This window comes from Ammospiza caudacuta, chromosome 10 (genome assembly GCF_027887145.1).
Source record: "Ammospiza caudacuta isolate bAmmCau1 chromosome 10, bAmmCau1.pri, whole genome shotgun sequence".
Lineage (NCBI taxonomy): Eukaryota > Metazoa > Chordata > Aves > Passeriformes > Passerellidae > Ammospiza > Ammospiza caudacuta.
In genome coordinates, this window is record NC_080602.1 from 6,910,152 (window position 1) to 6,931,968 (window position 21,817).

General features: G+C 50.2%; 1 protein-coding gene across 1 annotated transcript; it reads right to left on the reverse strand.

Moving 5' to 3' along the window:
- Positions 1-10,604: 10,604 nt before the first annotated feature.
- Positions 10,605-21,389, reverse strand: LOC131561689 (thrombopoietin receptor-like). Its single transcript, XM_058811066.1, has 9 exons — positions 21,282-21,389; positions 12,621-12,783; positions 12,329-12,458; positions 11,899-12,071; positions 11,653-11,795; positions 11,330-11,511; positions 11,098-11,271; positions 10,870-10,979; positions 10,605-10,786 (listed from the first exon to the last, which is right to left on the reverse strand). The coding sequence occupies exons 1-9, from the start codon at positions 21,387-21,389 to the stop codon at positions 10,605-10,607; spliced, it is 1,365 nt and encodes a 454-aa protein (XP_058667049.1).
- Between the last annotated feature and the right edge of the window lie 428 nt (positions 21,390-21,817).

A 21,817-nucleotide genomic window follows, 5' to 3' on the forward strand; every position in this document is an offset into this window, starting at 1 on the left:
AACTGAGCACTCAGATGGGACCCAAGCAAAGGAAACCAGACCAAGACAATGGCCCACAGCATTGCACGTGTGAGAAATGACTCTCACTTTAAAAATTTAAAGGTTTAGTAAACCTTAACAAAGGACTGAATAAGGAAAAGTCGCATCATTGGGAGTCTCTGTGATTAGCAGCCACGTGCTCATCTACAAAAAGGATGCTCTGCCTTTTATACCCTCAGCCCCTCCAAAAGTTTTGTCAGTCAACTCTTTCTCTGCTGTCCATTGGTGGAGATTACTTTCCTGCATCCCGACTGGAGGTCAGGTGTTGTTACACCCTGCCTGCTGGTCACAAGCCAGCTCTCCCCAAATGCCCTGACTACCCAGGCTGTTACAAGGGGGACGGGAAAGAGGACTATGGGAGGATATATTACAATATAATCACTACTCATTTGAACATCCACATAACATCTGCTTCTTAATTGTCAGACCCAACCATTGCATTACTCGTCCAGAACACACAGAACCAGGAGAGAAGCCACTGTTGGCATCACAGCTGAAATGCTTCCTAACAAATCTCCCCACATATTTGCACCTTTATTGGACATGCCCAGGGCTCCGGTGCGGGTACATCTCTGCCTCTCTTCCCCTTTGGCAGCAGTCGAACTGGCAGCATCTGCCCGCCAGCAGCAGCTGCTCCCAGCTGGGAACGCCGCTGGCGCTGCTGATTTCCAGAGGCTTCTGTGTGCCAGGGGAAGCCAAGGCAGGAGCGGGTTGAACGGCGCTGGCGCTGCTGCTGCTCTGTGCCAGAGAGCCCCGGCTGGGCAGGGCACGGTGCCCACTGCGCTGCGGGCTCCTTCTCCTGCCACAGCTGGGCACACCTGGCAGCAAGGCATGACAACCTGTGGGCAAGCCAAGGGGTTTCTGGGGCTGCTCTGCTCTGCACACACCCAGCACACCTGCAGCACAGAATTTTAACCCTCAAACTGGTAAACCAAAGGGAAACAGCTGGAAAAGATTTCATTTTGACCATTCTTACCTGCTCAACAGAAGTCTTCAAAATGAACGTTACCGAGCAGGGCCCAATTCCTGCTGCCAGCTCAGGGTTAGAAGAGAGGCAATCCTTGATCTCAGCACTGGGTGTGTGGGGAATCACTTCCCTAACACGTGCACACCCAGCAATCTCACTTACTAGTTTGTATCCATGGATCTAAGACATATTCAATACTTTGCTGAAACTCACAGGCTAAATATTCCCCCAAATTATTTGATTTACTGATTGATACTTATTGACTTCTTGATACTTAAATCACTTCTCCGAATTTACTGACAAGAGGAGTGTCCTGTAGGGCCCTACTGGTCATTGTCCCAGGTTCAGGAGGAGACCCATGCAGAAAATAACCCAGGACAAAACTGGGCTTGCAAAGCAAATTCATTCTATTTGTTGCAGTAGCAAATAATACATACCAAGCCCTGGATTCCTAAAAATCTGCTGAGTGGGAGAAGGAGGTGGAGCGTGGTGCTTGGCAGCAGAGGCAGGTAGGCAGTGCACTTTCAGGACATCCCCTGGAGCAAAACCACGTGCACCTCATCCTTCTCACCCTTCCAGCTCAGAACCAGGCCTGGGATCTCCTGCTCAGGAGTGGAATTTCCCAGTTACAGCATCGGCTCACACATGGCTGGTGTGTGAGATGAGGCCATGAATCCAGGATTTAAAAGAACTGGAAGAGTTAAAATTTTAGCAAGATTTAGTTAGGGGGAAAGAGTATAGCAAGAAGAGTAGAAATAATAAGGGATAGTTAATTTTTATCAGATAAGGTAGTTAAGGCTAGGGTAATATATCACTTGCCTGTCTTTACTATGTTTAAAGAAGCGGGATGGGATGCGGATTTCTTTGTGACAAAGAAGAGGAGCGTAGCCTGCACCTGGGCCCCGAAACTACAACTATAGCCAAGGGGTGTGAAAGCCTGCCAACAGATCATAAGGAAAGAGGTCAAATTGAGGAAGACGTCTCTTTCTAATGGAGGAGACCATTCCCCACTTTAAAACCCACCAACCCATTTGAAGTGAAAGACTGCAGAAATGCGAAGGAACTTTGGACTCAATTATAATACATTTTAATTCAAAGGAGGGTAGGCAGTGTTATCTAATGAATATGTGTCAGGTTTTTTGGGATTTATATGAATGTGTAAGATATTTTAGATGAGTAGAGATGAGAGAGAGAGCCAGTGATTCTTCACACATGTCTTTAGGAGACAACTCCTCCTGTGCCTGGCTGTAATAAACACACCACCTCCTACCTTTAACTGTGGGGAGTTCTATTCCACACCTCATTTGCTGACCGCGGCAGGAACGCTTCCCTGCTCCAGCGAGAACATCCGGGCTCTGGACGTCTCTGGGCGCTGCCAGGACATTCCTTTCCTGGAGGCACCTCCGCTCTCGGCTGCTCCTCGTGGGGGACAGACAAGACTGCTGGCACTGTGGAGAAAGGAACGTTTAACTCTGTATAAAGTAACCCGTAAGGCGTATGCAGGGGAAGGGCTGTTCACAAGTCACACAGAGATGTCCTGTGCACAACGTACGCCTGTGCAGTTTGGGCTTGGGTCTGGCTGATGGCAGAAAGGATTTGCTGTGTCAATAAGGACCTGCTAGCAATTCTGGGGGTGAATTGAGCAAATCCTGTTTTACTGCTGCTGTTTTTCCTGTGTGTTGTAATTGTGGTTGTGTTTTCAGTGTGTGAATGTTTGAGGAAGATGATGTGGGTGGATGCCAATGTGGTGTATGGTGTGTGTCGTGTTGAGAAGAGTGAGCTCTCTGTCCCCTCATAAAGAGATATTCCCTTCCCGGTGAGCCTGTGTGTGTGGACTTTCTAGTTGCAGGGATTGGTGCTCCCTGTGACACCTGGTGCTTGGGTATACAGGGGGGTTGAATGATTTTTCTCACACATTGTGGTCATTTGGGACTGCACGGTTGTGTGTGGGGAGATTTCAGGATTTTGTTTGCAACAAGTGCAGCAATTTATGCAGAAGACTACAGTGTGGTGATTTATTATGCTGAACTATGGCAGTTCCTTTCTACTGCCCCCCTCTCCGAGCATTTACAGTCTCCTGCCACGAGGAGGACACTCTCTTGCCTCCCCTGGACATCCTCTTTCCTTTCCTGGACACTCCCTTTCTCTCCTGGAGCTGTTCTCCATTAAAGCTGTGGGACTTTGGTCCCGGGAAGAGAGAGCGCCTCTCGTCTTTTGCTTTTGTCCTTGTCAGTGTCACTGGGCCCAGAGCTCGCCAAACTGATCCCCCACAAGATGAAAACTGACAAATGGTCCCATATACACAGCTCAAAAATTGGCCACATTTTTGATGGACTGGGGTGTTCGCCACATTTTGGAATTCCCTATTCCTACACAGGTCAGGCAATTGTTGAAAGGACGCACCACACTCTAAAACCATTCTACATCAAGAAAACGGGGAGTGGCCCAAGCAACACCCCAGATGAGGTTGAGCAAAGCTTTATATGTCTTTTTGTTTTTAATAGCTCATTTGCAGGAACTAATCCTCCAATTTTTAGGCACTTTTCAAACAGCACACAGGAAAAATTGAAAGAAAATCCGGCAGTTTTGATCAGAAACCTTGAGTTAGGACAAACTGAAGGACCATTTTCACTAATCACTTGAGGCAAAGGGTATGCTTGTATTTGCACAGGTGCTGGACCTAAGTGGGTCCTGGTGAAGGATGTGAAACTGTCTCACACACAAGAGCACACCGACAATTCCACCAGCAGGGAAATGAGCACGCAGACGTGAGCCGCACGAGAAGCTACGGTGCATGCCAGGCGTTCCCCGTTCAACCTGTGAAAGCTACAATTCTGGAGTCTGATGTTGATTTTTGGACTGGGAAAATGGTTTGTATCATAGAGCTCTTTCAGCAAAAGCGTGGTGTCCATTGTGTTCCAGAGAATTCTAAGATATCCAAATTTGTAAAAATTGAAGGTTAGAGGGACAGTTTAGTGTCCTGTAGTTGGCCAGTCCCTAAACAAGCACTAAAAGATTTGCTTGAGAACTGAAATAGATGGGGAAGCTTTTGCCAAAAAACAGCTGAACAGGAACATGGAGCTTGATCAAATGATATACTGGCACTTGTTGGTTTTGCTTGCTTGCTTTTGCATGCATACGTGCCTGTAGATCAACCAAAAATGAATGTTTGCCTTGCTTTAGCCAAGTCAGCAGGCTCAGACACCGTGTGTTTGACCCATTTCAGCCCAGACAAATCCTTTGCAACCCGTCTGGTCGGTGTGCCTGTGCCAGCCAAGGAGCAGCCAATACCCAATCGTGACAAATATTGGTGTGAGGCTGCCAACGAGACCAATCCCATAACCAGCTGACATCACTGGGCCCCTGATCTTCTTAAAGAACCTTCTGAACCTCAAGAATTGGGATTCTTGGTTCATTGGTGATGGAATCTTGTGCTGAGTTTCAGTACCAGGGAGATCCACAGTTGAATGTTACTCCCCACCATCCTGAGGACAGATACTCCAGTTTGTGGTGCAATTGTACTACCCCAGTGCCCCCTAAGGGTGAAACTGCTGACGGGTAGATGACCTAGATGAGTCCCCACATCATTTAGCAGCAGAATATTGGCTCATTTGTGGAGATAGAGCCTGGCAGGACATTCCCTCAAAAATTAAAGGTGGCCCATGTAGCATCAGACAACTCACTGTGATAGCACCTATCGTTAAAAAAGCCATCAAGAGAAAACACAGAGAAAAAAGATTTGCCCATCATTATCAAGAAAACTGGAATAGCAATTTCAGACCCTAGGGCCCTGCAAAATGAGGTACATTGAATTTATTTCTACATCAACTTGCCTTGGGTGAGGCATTGAAACCACTACACTGATTGGGGTGTTGGCTGAAGAAAGGAGACAGTGCTACTTCCATTGCAATTAGTGACATGAGGACTGATGTTAGTGCTGTCAGACATGCAACCTCACAGAACAGAGCAGCAACTGATTTCCTTAGCAGCCATTCCATGTGTTCAGTGTCACCCCCATGTTCAACACTGTCACTGTCAGCTTCGACAGCTTTTGGACTGTGTTTGAGAAGTCAATTTTTTCTGACTGTTGAAGGGCTTTGGGGCCCAGAGTTCTTGTTAGGAACAAGGGATGAAGCGTGTGAGCCATGCAGTTGTTGGACCAGGTGTTTTGTGTAAGTGGTGGGAAGGGTTTCTTCCTTTCTGTTTCTCTTTCAAGGGGAATATTAATGTTGCCCCTGAGTCCTCAGGAGGGGAGCCTGTGGACAGAGCTGCAGCAGAGGGAGCTTTGCCTGGCACCGAGAGCTGTGGGAACAATCCCCAGGAGCCCGAGGAGCCTGGTAAGGACAGAGCCCCCACTGGTTTAGAGAGGGGTGAGATGGCTGCTCTGAGCCTGCCTCTGGCAGGGAGGGAGATGAGAAGGGTTGAGTTCCTGTCTGCAGCCTTGGTGCTTCCTGGTGCCTTGAGTTCAAATCCTGCGCTGGCACAGCCTGCCTGAGCCCTGCCCTCCACGCTTCTCCAGAGGCTCTGACACTGAGTCCTCTGAGGGAATCCACAAAATTAGAGAGTTTTGGGAAAGCTGCAAAAGGCAGGTCTCAGATACAGCAGAACTGTGATTAGAGCCAAGCAGCAGCCGTGAGATAGGTCAGCAGAAAAATTATTTAAACTGCAGAAGAGCAAGGACAAATAGAACAATGGTCTGTGTATTAACGCTGGTCTAGAATAAATCTCCAAGCTACAGAAAAGTTTATCTAGCAAGATATTGGGAATGTTGAAGCTTAATAATGGAGCTCAGTGCATTGTGTTTTAAGGCTTACTAGTAGGTATTGTCTTCGAAATACACAAGCACTGTTTTAACCAAAGGTACCCGTGCTTATAGTGATTGGATAGAACTACTGTCAATATGCTTTTACTTTGTGTAATTGGTCAAAAAACTTTTAAAGTAAGTTTTAACATTAAGTTCTTTGTCTGCTGCCTGGGATGTGAGCTGCTGGCATCTTCCCATTGTCATAACCATGTAATGAGACTGATGCTGGAAAACAAACAGCTCGAGGCGCGTTCCTCAGCAGCCCCGGCCCGCTCGTGATTTCTACATAGCCCCTGCCAGCGCCAAATGGCACGGCTTGATTTGCAGGGCAGAGTCTTAAACATCTGCAATATCCTATCAGAGTCCTAGTTTGGCTTCATTCAAAGAAAGAGGAGAGTGCACCTAACACTGACCACTTGTTAGGCAATATCTTCCACCTTGCCCTTGTACCCCTACAGAGAGGCTGTCTGCAAAATGCCCAGAACACCCTCCAAATCTGCAGCAAGGACAGGAAAAGCAGGCAGAGAATCTTTCTGTTTTCAAGGTCCCCCTTCCTAGGCGACTTGACCCTTTCTACCTGATTCTCACTTGAGATCTACCCATGATAGAGCACTGCAGGAAAACACTTTAAAGGGTCATTAACCAGGACCTGCTTGGAAAGCAAGGGTAGAAACTCTTTCCCTCCCTGATGGGATGCAGGCCGGCAACTGCAGCTCTGAAGATGTGCAGCTGCTCCTCTCTGGAGAGGCCATGGAAGGGCTGTGATGGTCTACGGGAACCAGAGGAATGATGAGCTCAGGGTGGCATTTGAGCTTCATGGGAACAAGCAGAATGAAGAGCTCACAGTGGAGATGAAATTTGCCTGTGCCTGGCACCTCCAATGAAACCCCAAGAAGTCCAGATGAAGCAAACACCTTCTCCCAAGAAGCTAGGAAACCTCAGAGTCCTGAGCACCTGCACTTAGCCTGGAAAGGCCGGGAGGCAGCTCTGAATCCTCAGGTGAGGCAGCACTGAGGTCCTGGTATGAGAGCGCTGTGTAGCAGTGTTGTCCAGAGCCAGTGCCAGGAAGTTCTGGGAGCTCCAGTCTATGAGATTCAGTTCTACAATTTGAAAGAGCAATGCAGGTCACACCATGATGGCTAGAGAGCCCTGCCCTTCACCCGTGCTGCTGCAGCAGGTGTGGGTGCACATGTGCACACACACACGTGCAGGTGAGGGGCAGCCTTCTGAGTGTCACTATGCCCAGCTGCTGGGGCCAGGTACCCTGCTCCAAGGCATCTACACTGTGCCCTAGACCAGTGTCCCGCTAAGGCCACACAGGGACACTCCAGAAGGGGTCTGTGCTAGCCTGGGTACACCAAATAATACAGATAGCCCAGTTACACTGTCCTAGGAACAGCAATCCAGTGCAGAATGTTCTGGATGCCCAGCACTCAACCCTGCAGCCTACTTACAGTAGTCGTTGAACATCTCTGGTGCATCCATGACCCGTTCTGGCTTTGAGGGAATATTTCTGCTATTCTTCCTGCTGGATCCAGGTGCCATTTTTTGACTGTAGAGCACTTTCAGGTTATTCTGACAGCCTGTGTGCAGGGGAACAGGTTTGTTAACCTGAGTTAGTTTCCTCCCAGCTGAGTGCTGCTCACCCAACTAGGAATCCCTTGGAGTGAAAATAAAGTCCTAAGAGAAATACTCACAAGCCTGCAGTGCACTAAAATCATGGGCAGTATGAACTGCTGAACAGGGGTGAGCTACAATTTCCTCATTCATGGAAACAAATTTGACAAACACTTGGGTTTTTGAATCCCATTATATTTAGTTGCAGTTTAAGCTAGAAAGTGCACAGCAGAGGGTTTGATGCTCTTACAGACTTCAGGAAGGTTTGGAACCTGCAGTATAGGTGAAATGTCACCCACATCTTTTCATAAAAATCCTTTCTTTAGGATTTTTCCCCCTTCTGAGGAGGTGTGGCCTCAGCAACCAAAGGTAAACAATGGTTATCTGCTGCTGGGGAATGCAACAGGTGGATGTGTGATTGGTCTCGGGTGGATGTTTGGATTTACTGACCACTCAAGGCAGAGCTAGGTCTCGCTCTCTGCTGAGACACAGCCCTTTGTTTATTCATTCTTTTTCTATTCTTAGCTTAGCTAGCTTCTGGGAACTTTCCTTCTATTTCTTTTAGTAATAATGTAATATATATCATAAAATAATAAATCAAACCTTCTGAACATGAGGTCAAGATTCTCGTCTCTCTCTCCACCCTGAAGACCCTTGCAAGCCCTGTAACAGGTGACCAACTGGCAGTCATAGCAACTCTCCTAAATAAATTCACTGTAACTGTTATGCCCTCCCTCCACCTCAGGAACCTTAAGAAAGGAGACTCCAGCCTGCACAGCTCTCAGAAACCAGTTGATTTCTCCTGTGACCACACACAGAGCCTCTGTGTTGCTGTTCCCCTGACCTGATCTCTCCTGCTGATTCAGCTCACACAGAGCCTGGATCATACCTTCTGGAGCATTCTGTGGTTTTCCTCTGAGGTGGAGGATTTTTGCCTCTTCTACATCAAAACCATTCAGATTCACTGCCCAGGCTTTCTGTTGCTCCTACAGAGACAAATCACCCTCAGTGCAATGCATTTAAAACAATTCCCACACTGCAATTTAAACAGACACCTAAGTCCCCTTCTCTTAGAATCTGAAGATGTTTGCCTGTGCTGCAAGGGTCAGTCACACAGAGGCAGGTCAAAGCAGTTTTTCCTCACACTTTCATACATCGTCCTGCTCACATTTTCACACAATGGCAAATTCAGTGTCATTGCCAGTGCGAAAAGCCACAGCCACAAAGCGACCAGATGCTTCACAAACAGATTTCAGAAGACAGTGTAAAACATTCCAGAAGTGTTCCCTGTGCAGACATTGTCCTAGAATAGCTACCACCAGCAGTTTCACTTTGCATAGGCTCACAGCTTTGTGTTTGTGTTGCCTGCTACATTTTAAAGCCTCATTAGTCAAAAGCTAAATTTTGCTACCAGAAGCAGCATAGGCTTAGAGTGCATGGCAGTCTCTACAGCTTCAGTCTCATCCTAGGCTCCTGAAGCCCAGAGCTGCAAGTAGTGATGGCTGGGACTTGTCAGTCCCGTGTGCCCCCTTGATAGAACCTATTGTTCACTGCTCTGTAAAGGGGCAGGAAGGAGAAGCGGGTTGTTGAAGTAATTGTAACTTAGCAACATGCTCACCTTCTTGGTAGGGGAATCCTCAGCAGGGTCATTCTCTTTGCTTAGGAGGAAATTTGCCATCTCCATCTGCATAATGCTGCGTTTGGGAATGCAGCGATCCCCCCCGGCCTTTGTGGGGTAGCTTTGAATTTTGGATCCAGATTTACCTGCATTCACATATGAAAATATTGTCTCACAGCTATTTAACAGCCTGTATTAGAGCTTTCACGGGAGCAAACCCAACACTCTTCCACATCACACCCACCAGACAAGTAGGACTCTGAGGTCTCATGCCACACAGTCACAACTAACTTATATTTTCCTCCCTGCCACCAAGTTGGTTAGGGACAGTGTGGTGCAACTCCTTGGGTCTAGTGCAACAATTCCAGAGTCCAGAGATAAGGGGAAGATACAAAAACGCTCACAGGATGTAAAGCTGTCAGCTGACAGTCCTGCCCACACTCGTCCTAGCATACAGCTGTGCCAGCAAGGCTCAGCTGGGCGAACAGCAGCTGGCCAGCCCCAGTGCTCAGAGCTCTGCCCCTCATGCTGGCAAGGAGGTGGGTGGCTGTCAGGAGCACAGCTCACCTCCTCCTGCCTGAGCAGCAGCCGGTAGGGCAGCGTGGCAGGGAGCCCAGAGCCCCGTGGCTACGGACAAGCAGCCTGGGCCAGGCTCCCACACTCAACCTCTGCCGCCGGTGGCCGGCGCTCACCGGCTGTCGTGGACGGCGTCTTGCTGGAGCTGTGGGAGCGACTGGCCGGCTTCAGGGGCGACACGCCGACAGGGCTGGGCCCGGGGCCGCTCTCCTTGGCCTTGCGCTGCCATCGCGCAGGCGGCGCGTTCGGGATCAGCGTGTCCAGCTTCAGCAGCCCGTGCAGGTCCGCCTCCAACAGGAACTGCGCCGTGGTCCTGCGGGCGGGCGGGGTTAGCCGTGCCCACCGGCCGGGCTGAGCCTACTCCGACAGCCCCGCCGGCCTCCCCACCACCGGACCGTGCAAGCGCTCCGGCCGCTCCTCCCCGCCAAAGCACACCCCCACTCTCCCCAGGCGCTCCTCGGGACACTCCGTCAGCCGATACGCCCTCCCTCCGCTCCTCGGGGCTCCTTGATCAGCCGGCACCTCTTCCAGCCGCTCTTTGGGGCTCCCTCCGAAAAGCGACATTCTCCCTTCCCCTGCCCGCCTCACCACAGCCTCCCCTCTCGGGACTGCGCCTCCAGGCCGCCTCTCCGGCCCTGTGGCACGCTCACCTCAGCGGCGCCGCCGCCGCTCGGCCGCCCCGCAGCATTTCAAACGGCGGGCGGACGGGGCCGCGCTTGGCCGCTTCACACCCACCGGCCGCGCACTGTCCGGCGACGGCCGCGCGACGCAACGCGATTGGCTGAGCCGCGGGACGGGGCGGAGCGCTCCGCTCGTGAAGTGAGGGGGCGGGACCGGGGACGGGACCGGGGACGGGACCGGGGACGGGACCGGGCGGGACCGGGCGGGACCAGGGCGGGGCGTTCTTGCTAAGGTGAGGCGATCCGGGCCGGGGGCGCGGCGGCGCAGGAGGAACCAGGCGGGGGCTCGGGGGGAACAGGAGTTTATGGCGGGGTGGGGGCGGTCGTGGCTGCCCGCGGCTCCCAGCCGCTCATGAGCAGGTAGGACTGGTTGGCGATGTCAGTGCTGGACAGGCGGCCCCCAGCGTGCTCCGGCGGCGGGCCCGCCTCACGCCGCGGGCCGGGCAGCACCTCCAGCAGGCAGGGCAGGACGGTCTCCTCCGGGGCTGCTTGTCGAAGGCATGGCCTGGGGCGACATGGAAAGGACGGGGTAGGGGCTGCCCTTCGAGCTGCCCCCGGGAGCAGCTGAGTCGCCCTGCCCACCCACTCACCTGGCCGTGCTTGCTGCTTTCCTGGAGGAAGCTGCCCAGAGCACGGTGCAGCTCAGGAACGGGCGGCCAGAGTTTCTGCTTCATGTTGCTGGCTACGCAGGAAGGGGCATCGAATTGACCCTCAGACTTGAGGTGCCCTAATGCCCCATGCAAGGTGCCCAGGCTTGGTGCTGGACCCCCCCGCCTGCCCCCGGCACAGCCCTTACCTGTAGAGGGAGGGGAAGGTGCAGCGCAGCCCCAGGAGCGCTGCTGAGAAGAGCAGCGGCACCACCGTAACACTGGGGATGAGCCAGCCTGCATCGGAGGAGGAATGCCGGAACTGTAGCCTTTCCCAGAGCCACCATCTCTGAGCCCCTCGCAGCCCCCTGCCCCGTGCCCCCCTCCCCATTTCCAGCACTGTCCGCCTCTTGCCGTCAGCCGTGTGGCTCCTGCGGCCGCGGCCTCCAGCCCTGCCCCTTACCCGCATCGGCCACGGCATCAACCACAACGGGTTTGGGCCCGGCGCTCCAGCTGCCCCGGTACCACGGCCCGCTGGGCTGGGCCCGCACCTGCGCGGGGTAGCGGGAGCCTGGCCGCAGGTCCAGGACCTCTTTCCTCGCTGCTCGCGGAACCTGCAGGACCTGCGGGGCAGAGCCGAGCTGGAGGCAGGGCTGCTGTGGGCTGGCACCAAGGGGCGGGTCCCGCTTGGCCCGACCCCGCGCCTGCCGTGTGTCAGCAGCGGAGGGGTCAGCGCTGCTCGGGGTACCCTGGGCAGGCCTTGCCTTCCAGTCATGGCTGTTCTCCATGGCATAGCGGACCTGGTAGTCCAGCTGCTCTGCAGGCAGCTCCAGGGGCGGCAGCCACTGCAGGCTCAGCCGGCCCTGCGACGCTGTTGCCTGCACAAGCTGTGGGGCATCTGTGAGCACTGCTGGTGTTGGGGATAGGCATTTGTCGCTCCTGTGAAATGGGACATGGGACACTGTGTCCCCTGTGAGCCAAGCAGGGGCTGCGGTGGCACTGGGACTCACCAGCCTGGTGCAGCCAAAAGGGCTCCTTGAAGTAGCTGAGTGTGGGCAGCATGTGGGTCCTGGTGACATTCACCAGGACAGAGATGGCACTGCCAGCCTTGGGCTGGAAGGTGCAGGCATAGGTGCCCTGTGCCCCCCTGCTTACCTCCTCGCACTGTTGCCATGCATCTTCCCTGTGGGAGGAGTGGGGAGCCAGTCAGTCTCACCAAAGCATACCCACAGCCAGCAGTCCTCCTGCTCTTCCCCAGGAAAGCTACTGCTGCTTGTAGTTGGAGGTGCAATGTGGTGAGGGGGTATGAGATTGGTGGTGGAAGGGCAGGACAGAGCAGGGCATGGGCAAGGGGCCCAGTGTGGGATATTGGGACGCAGCAGGACCAGTGGTCTCTGGGATGTGCCTGCATGGGTGCCACCTGCCTGCCATGCCCCTTACCTTGTGCCAGCCCCGCTCGGAGGTGGCCGGTAGAGGAGCTGGTGGGAGCTGTGGGGCTCTGCAGGGTCCCAGCCCCGCTCGCAGCGCACGTGCCGCAGGTCAGGGGTTCTGCAGCACAGCCCGATGTCTCCTGGGCAGGGAGAGCCAGGACAGGGAGGGGGCTGCTTCCCCTTGGCCCCCCAAAACTTGGGAGTCACACCTTGCTACAACAGGACCCCCAGCCCTGCAGCCCCAGGCGTGGGTGCCTCCCTGCTGCTGCTGCCAGCACCCTGCAGAGGGGATGGCTGCTCACCGGAGGAGTGGGGGGTCTCTGCAGCCAGAGCCTGCGACCAAGGCCCCCAGACGCCGTCCATGGAGGTACCGTCGGGCTTGCTGCACAGCTGGTACAGATGTGGTACCTCACCCCTGGCTCCAAGGCCCCGGAGCACCACCCAAGTGTTGGCCTGGACCAGCCTCTGCAGGAGAGGGGCCAAGCTGAGGAGCAACTGCAGGCTCCAAACGCCCCTGCCCATCCCTGACACCTCTATGTACCTGTCCCAGTGCTGCTCATTTCAGAGGGTGCTGCCTTGGTGGAGAGAAAAATCAATCTTCTGCCTTTCAGGGAGCTGAACGAGAAGGGACTCTTCACCATCCAACACCTGGCTGGGTCCCATTCAGAGGTCCTGCTTTGAAGCCTCCGTGAGGTTTGCTTGGCAGTTACCAGCGAGGTGAGAACGTTGTTCTGAATTGTCCCCCATACTTCATACACGGTGTGTAGAGTAGGTATGTGCTTGTTCATCTCCATGTGTGCTCAGGGTCTGCCTTCATTTCTGGTTTTAGACCTGAGATTTCTAATTTCTGTCAGCTGTCTGTAGGATCTGTGGGCACATGCATCTGTATTTACTGGCAGGTCGGGTATCTGACACTCATCCTTGAGTGCAAATGCAGAAACTGAGACGCTAATGATGTTATTTCCCAGAGTCCCAGTTTCTGCCCAAGCTGTAATTCAACAATGCAAATTATTCTGTAGAACTGAGCCTGTGTTTTCTGTTTCCTGGCTGAGTGCTTCAACTGCTGGTGTTGCTTTTTTGAACAGGAGCACCTGACTCTTTTATCTTTATGACTTGTGCTTTGATGATTTGAAAGCAGCCCTTGCTTTAATTTTCTAGTAAAAGGGCCTAAAATCAAAGCTGTGGACATTTTAGAAGGGTTAAGTAGAACACTGAATGAAATTTTTATTTTAGCCCTGAAGTGAGCAGGTCTGAGGCCAGAAATTGGTGCCAGAGTAAGTGCCTTTCTGTGCTTGTGCTCTCCAGCTCTTCCTGTACTTGTACGTTCCCCTGGACCCAGTGGGATGTGTTGTCATTTCCTGGGACTTCTCCTGAAGGCAACTGGTTTTCTTTCCAACGTAATTCTTATGTTTCCCCTCATGGCTTCCCCAGGTGACCAACCTCCGTTCCAAGGTGTCCTGCTCTGCCATTGTCACTCTGGGAGAGCTCTCTGTGACCTTGAAGAAGGACATGGACTCTGAGGTGGATGAGGTTGCTCGGGTCCTTCTCCAGATGGTGTCCAACTCCCCAGAATTTGTTCAGAAAGCAGCCAGTCAGACCCTGGGGATCCTGGTGCAGAATGTGACTCCTGCACGAGCAATGACTGCTCTCATGGACATGGGACTCAAGTAGGTTCTTCTTCTTTTAGTGATATTCTTCACCTTTGTGTGTGTGGGAGGGAGAAGAGAATGGGAATGGTTGGAGGGAAGGGTCCTGTATCCTGCATCTTCTATGAACTCAGTGACTTGATTCTCCAACCAACCTCACTTCTGTCCTCTTGTCACCTATTTCTGCCCTCCTGCAGCCCATCAGTTCTCAGAATCACAGAAGTGTAGAATATGGGGAGCTGGAAGGGGCCCATCAGGACCATGGAGTCCAGCTCCTGGCCTTGCCCAGAGCAGCCCAAGGGTCACACCAAGTTCCTGAGATTGCTGTCCAAATGCTCCTTCAGCCCTGTCAGGCTTGGTGCTGTGACCACTGCCCTGGGGAGCCTGTTCCAGTGCCCAGCCACCCTCTGGGTGAAAAACCCTTTTTCCTGATATCCAAACTAAAGCTCCTCTGACTCAGCTTCCTGCTGCTTCCTGGAGTTCTCCCAGTCTGTCAGATTTTCCTAGATGTGGTGACTGATGGGGAAGGAAAAGTGCCTGCAAAGGCCAAGGATAGAGCCTTGTGCTTTTGTGGGCAGAGGGGCAATTGCAATTGCAGCTGTGAGCAGTGTTTGGTATTTCACAGCTCTAACCACAGAGGCCCTGGGAAAACCACGTCTCCTCATGATGCCATTAACTTGGGAAATGAGGAGGGTCCTTGCTGGGGCGTGGAGCACATGGGGGACAATCTGCTGGGTGTGGCACAGCCTGCACAGCAGGTGCAGCTCCTGCCAAAGGAGTCTTGTATGACTGTCCTGGCTTAGAGCTCTACTTTCTATGCAAACTGATGTTTCATGTTAGCCTTGAGAAGATGAATCACTCTACAGGCACCTCCACAGGCTGACAGCCATGGGACAGTTGCAGCAAATGCTGCCTTAAATGTTGGTGCTGGGCCTGATAGTTCCCAAGAGACACTCTCTAGAGCAGGACAGCCTGGCTAAACTGCCTGCCCCCCTTTCCTCAGCTTTGCAATAGGGTAAAACATTCAGATGGATCCATTGCCAAGCCCCACAGCAGAAACAGGCTGCATTGCTGGATATTCTGCAACTTCACAGCCCACCACGTGTTTTCCCTGCATTTGTTGTTTTCCAAAGGTCTGCAGATTTGGGGATAAATGGGTGGAAAGAGCCTCAGTCCTGCTGTAGCTCTGTGTACTGGGTGTCCTCTGATGGGTCAGCATCAATTGTCCTAATTTCTAAATTATTCATATGTCATCTATTTCTTTAATCTTTCTCCGAGTAAATACTGTGAAAGAAACTGAGTATCAGACAGTGCAGGGAGACTGAATTCCTCCCTCTTCCGTGCAGGCAGGCCTAGTGTGCAATGCTACCTTTGTGTTTAGCTGAGGACAGAGCCTTGTGCAGGTGTCTGAAGGCGCAGGGAGAGCCCGGGCTCCTTCCCCCAGCAAGGGCAGGGAGCAGCTCTGGCCAAGGCCGGCGCTGCCGCTGCTCCTTGTCCCTGTGCCCAGGGTTTGCTCTCTCCTCCCCAGCAGCCGCCCCGCCCCGGTGCGCGAGTGTGCGGCCCAACTCCTCCTGTCCCTGGTGGAGAGAATTGGAGTCACCCAGCTCGCAGGCACCCCCAGGGCTGAGAGGCTGCCACACGTGGCAGGGAAGCTTGCTCAGGACTGCCACAAGGACACAAGTAATGATCTTCATTTCACCTCCCAAAACAGGAAAACCGCTTTGTGTCTGGCTGTGAAGGTGAAACCACACAAGAGTGGAAACTAAAGGGAATATGAAGTTACCTCACGGTGTGAATAAGGGTCACAGAACCATGGAATATGCTGAGTTGGAAGGGCCCATCAGGGTCATCGAGCCCATCTCCTGGCCATGTGCAGTGACCCCAAGAGTCACTCCATGTGCTTGAGAGCATTGTCCAAACTCTTCTTGAGCTCTGTCAGCCTTGGCACTGTGACCACTGCTCTGGGCTGCCTGGGCAAATGGCTGTACTGGGAAACCTTGGGTTGGCCAGCAAAAAGGAGCATTGCCACCTTTTTCCTGTGGCTTGAAGGATTCTTTACTGAGATCAAAGGAGCTCAGATCAGCCAGTCCAACACTTTTGTTTGGCCTTAGGTGCACAACACAAAGCCAAAGTGTTTGCTAATGTCCATCACTGAAGGATCCCAAACATCCATTTCCCATTAACTTCAGACTTTGCTAGAAATATTTCAGGGGTCTTTAGCCAACATATTCAGTCTTTCTAAACCTGTTCTGCAGATTTCTAGAATGCTGTTATCTGTGGCTTAGTGAGGTCCACATTTCTTCTTGAAGAAAACTGTGGTTTCCTACTGGCAAAATCAACCCAAACCACCAAAATCCCCTTCCTTTGGTGATGAAATTCCCATGAATAGCTGCCAAGAACACCAGAGCAACTAGCTGTCCCTGTGCATACACATAGTATAGAATAATCAAGAGGATGCATGAGGTGTTTATTCCTGGCTTCCCTGCCAGTTAAAGAAAGGCAAATTATTTTGCAATGGCAGCAAGACACTGCTAACAGGCTCTGACAACAAAGCAGATGTGTTTTGCTTGGTCTCTGGGATGCTTTGATGCCACAGAAGCACACCCCCAGTTTCAGAGTGAAATGGTATTTTTCTGTTGCCCCACATTCTCCTCTTGCCTCTTGTGTTCAGCTGACAGCACTGTGCAGTGTCAAGTGAGGTAAATCTCCCTCTTTGCTAAGTAGGCAATGCCTTCTTATGCAGGGATTGCACCTGATGAGTTTAAGGTATCAGCCTTTTCTTTTAACACTCTTCCTGTGTTTGTTCACTTTTCTTTCACTTCCTTCCTTCCTTCCTTCCTTCCTTCCTTCCTTCCTTCCTTCCTTCCTTCCTTCCTTCGGCATTATGGACAGGAGATGGTGAAGATGTTGCTCAATCATCAACAATTTACAACACTTTTGGAACAATCTCTTTCCCCCCGTGACCTGGAAGATATTCTGACAAGAATTAAGAAGAAAGTAAGTGCTGGGCAGGAGAAATGTCTCCTTTGTGCAAGTATTGCCTCTGCTAATATGAGATCAAACATACCCAATCTGTCTTTAGCTCATTCCTCTTCTGCTGAATCATTTTGCTCCTGGGAATGAGCTGTTAATCCTCAGCCTGTTCATCTGCAGACCACAAAGGAACTGATATTTTTAGGGAAAAGTGGGGTTTTGAATATTTTAAATATTGGTCACAAAGAGGAAAGGGAAAGAGGAGAAAATGGGTTTACATTTAAGAGTAACCCCCACCATGCTCTCCCTACTCTGCCCCCTGTAAAGCAATTAAGTGAGAATTGTGCTTCTGAAGATAACAGAGTCTTTGCAAAGGACACTGGAAGTAGTAGTGCCAAGAAAATTCCCAAATTTACAAAAGATGTCCAGGTCAATCCTAGTTACTACAATGACTGTCTGTCTTTTGGGAATACTGCCCTGCTGTCCAGCCATGTGGGGCTGGAAGAAGCTTGGTGAATTCAGCAGCATCCAGGGGAAAATCCTTTGTTTGTTTGGGGGGGAGGGATTTTATTTTTTCTATCGACATTATAGAAGGGAGCCTGCCTTTGTGCAGGCACAGGGAGAGTGAGTGTTGAACCAAAGCAACTTCCAACACACTGGGCCAACCCCCAAAGAGTCCAGTTTGTTCTGCTGCTTCCTTCACGAACACTCATTGCCTGCCAGTTTGCATTATTCCCATTTCTGCTCAAGACTAAGGAATTTGGGATTTTAGACTGCTATCAGTCTGGTAGCACCCATGACCTGCCTTGGGCTGTTGAAAACAAAGAGTTGGCATCACTGAATCTCTGGTCTGTTTCATCTGTAAGTTAGGAAATGTTTCCCTAAGCCTTGGTAGCAGTGATCCTGGTTCTAACTTGTGTTTTAAACAGGGAATTTCCTGTTTTATATTCTAAAGATTGATGGGGTTTCTCTGTGTCTTTGTCGGGGATGGAAAACCAGAAGGCTGAAGGCCCATCTGTCAAGGAGCCGGTGAAGGAGAGGAACGATGGCTCAGAGGAGCCCCAGGCCACATTGTCTGCTGGCAAACGGTACTGAGCACTTTTGTCAGATGTGACAAAGCACATGACAAGCTTTACATGCCTCTTCCTCAGGAAAAACTGTCTGGCAGAGATGACCAATGCCACAGATTGTTTCCTTTCCCTACAAATGCTCTAGGATAAAAAATGTCTACTTGTGCATTGTGCTGAACACAACTTCTCTAGAGGGTTTTCCACAAAAATGGAGAGACAAACAGACACCCATTGGTGGCAGCTCAGACGATCCAGTGCAGTGGCAAGGGCAGTGTTGTGGAGGCTGGGAGAGAGCCAAGTTTCTGCTGCATGACTTGGGACAAGTAAATTCAAAAGGGGCTTTTCTTTCATCTGAGTGGAATCTTTTTCAGATGGGTGTTTTGATGAGAAATCTCAGTTTGGAAGCAAGATGCCATTCCACAAAGATGCAGTTCTCATCCATGTGCTTTGGTCTGGCTGAATCAGGGTTTTCTTACCCTCAAACAGTGCCAAGTTTGAGTAGTAAGGAGCAAAGCAATTCCTGAACAACTTCAGTCAACAGGTATCTGAATGTGGACTTTTTGTCTTGATATTCCTGTCCTTCATGTAATCTGCTTGATGGACAGCATGTTTGGTTTATTTCCCCCTGTGCTGCAATCAGCATTTAAGACAGGAATTTGCTCCTTGCTGTCTCTTCATGGCAGCTGCAGAGCTGCTTGTACCTGTTCTGCTCTGATAGCAGAGGGGATTTATTTAGCTCTGTCCTGCTCAGCAGTGGCAGGAAAGTGACCACATGCCTCAGTAGCACAGCTGGCATCTTCCTGTGGTCATGGAAGAGACAGGTTGATCAGGAGAATTGTTCCTGGTGGGGTTGTGAAGCTGTGCATCTGGTCTCTAGGGAAGCAAATGAAATGTGAGTGTAGTTCTGGGATGTCTGGCTTCTGTTTTTATCTCTGTTACTGATTTTCTGAATCGTTCAAATATGGCCCTGTTTATCTGTTCAGAATGCATCTGAGCTACTTTTCCAGATTGTCATACCTGGTTGCAGAGACAATTCTCCAGAGTGATGAGTTCCCTTATTCTAAGACACACACGTCCCATATGAGGAGGCATTTAAACTTGGCAGTAGTGTCTCTCTTTCTCCACAAAGCAAAGTGACCTGTGTGCCCTGGCAGCCATCTGAAGATAGATCAGATGCATCTCATCCTTGGCTTTCCTGAGTGAGCACTGGTGAGAATGTCACTTGCAGATTGTCTCCTGTAATGATTGTCATGAAGTCCATATTGCTCTTCAGACCATCATGAGTTTCCAGCTTGAAATGACATAATTAGGAAAGCTGCTCAAGATGTTCTGCTCACAATTAACTGCAGGTATTGTCTGTGGCTGCAGATCTCTCCACAGAGAGCAGCAGGCATAACTTTGCCAGGCATTTTTCTGGGGAAGGCTGTGAGAAGATCAGAGAAATGAATGAGAAACAATTCTTATCTTCACTTGCTGCACCTGTTGTTGTGAACACGTGGAATGTGTTATGGAGATTTCTTTACCAAAGGGTAATTTCTTAGTTGACCTCTGGTGATGGTGTTTTGGATTCAGTTGCCCAATCTGGTCTGTCTGTATTGATGCCGAATTTTGCCCCAAAAGGCGAGACTAACTGCTTAAGAGACTCAGCCTAAGTCAGATAAGCAGGAGGTATTTTATTACGACGCGTCGGAGAAATCACGAAGTGGATTTCTGAGTTCACATAGCAAAAGCAAGCCTTATATACAATTTTGGGTATAGGATTACATCAGATCAGATACATAATCATGCATATTCATATGGGGCGTGGTGTAGGCGGAGCGTAGGTGGAGACATCTCTTTTGGGGAATTTTCGGGTGGTCGTTCCTGTTGCCTTCATCATAGACGGGGTCTTTCCGATGACTCTTCCTCTTTAAACTTTTGAACCTCTTCCCTAATTTGGTCAATTCCCGGTGTACTTGGCTTGGTCTCTATGGCTTGGCAAAGTTCTTAGGGTCAGTTTGACATTGTTGGCTCTGAACATGCTTAGCCCATCAGTTCCCCCTATCCCTATCTCCTTCCTGTCATTGTGTTTCATGCTTTAGCTGATTAATTGCTCTATGTGTTTCCTAATACTATGCCTTCTTCAAATGCCTCACATTCTATGTTTTAACTCATTATTTCTTGGAGGCTATCTGCTTTGGGGCTTCATTCCCCCCTTTTCTTATAGCTTACGAATTCTTTCGTCAAGTTCTGGTCCCACAGGACGCTGATAGGCTCGTGCCATTGCCCAAATCATTTGGGTCCTCTTCATTATGCCCCTTAGTCTCCACCACAAACAAATGTTTGTAAGAGTTAGTAATAACAAAGCTATAATTACTACTAGCATTGGGTGCACCAGGTAATGGAAGACCTGTGTAGCTGTTGGGGAGTATCCTGTAAAGATGTCCCACCAGTGATGCTGGCCTACTTGTTCTACTTCGGTCAGGACGTTCTTTATCCTTTCTGAATTGTGTTCTATCTGCCATACCATTCGTTTAGTTGTTTGATTCACCTTTTGCACCAATTTCTTTACTTTAGGGTGTGCAAGCATTGCTTTGAGAATTTTGACGTCCATCCCTATTTGTAATTTCGGTATCTCTTGATATAGGTTGAAATTTGCGTTAATTAGCTGTTGGGTAGTTATTGGGACAGTGTAATGAAAATCACAACCTATGATCTTGGTAAAGTTGCATACACAAAAGTTAGTATTGTTAGTCTCTTCTAGGCAATTATCTATAGTGACGTTGTCACAAGCTGTCCTTACGCAAGCACACCCATTTCCTATATAGTAAACTTGTGATTGTGTTCTATCATGCGGAAGCATTTCTAAGGTACATACACTATTTTCAGCATCTAAGCATAAATCTTCGGCTTCTACCACAGCATTTTCGCAAACATAGCCTAATTGTCCTCTAGGGATGCATGCTTCTGTGCTAACCGATTGCCACTTATTTTTGGTGTAATCATAACTGGCCCAGACGTTATGGTTTATTGGCCTGACAATGACATCTTGATGTATTGTCCCTAAAGTGAGGATGGGAAAGATACCTCTTTCCTCTGCCGCACTAATGGTGAGGACATAAGCTTCAACGTGTTCTTGTTGAGGTTCGTAAGTGAAGTTTACTAATTGCCACCAAGCTTGATGGTCCCTTTCAAATCGTGTAGTATGATTGTCCTTTAATATTGTTTCCCTTATTTCTTGAGGTAATATACCTGCCGTTCCTTCTCTCATTATTCCTGCCGCTACTGACTGTACCCATTGTTGCGTCTGAGAGCATTGGATAGCGAGTGCAATGTCTTTGCCAAGCTCCCCTGTGTAGTTAGCGAGCTTCACAAAATCCTCTGCAGTGTGGTTCGCTACCATGGTTAGTAATTTCACCACTAGCGATTGTGTTTCAGCTAATGTAAGCATGGATGTACTGAGAGGCACCTTAAGCTTTCCTAAGCTCGATGTGACGGTACTTAGATCGTTTACTAATACCTCTTGATCTATTGTGTTTACTATGCCAAATCCGGTGCCAATCCACCCACTTAGATCTCTTTTTGTTTTTCTGTGATGAGACCTTGTCGCTAGCCATGCATTCCATCCCTTAAGGCTTTGCTGTATAAATGGTCGGCAATCCTTTTGCAAATAAGTAATATCGGTGTGAATTTGCACCTTTTTTCAGGGAATAAGTGGGGTCTAACAATAATTTTAGTTCGTTAGATTTTCTTATCACCTGAGGCCCTATAAAGGTTAGGTTGTGTACTGCTTTACACTCCACTGGTAGGGTGGTTTCTTGAGGCAAGTCT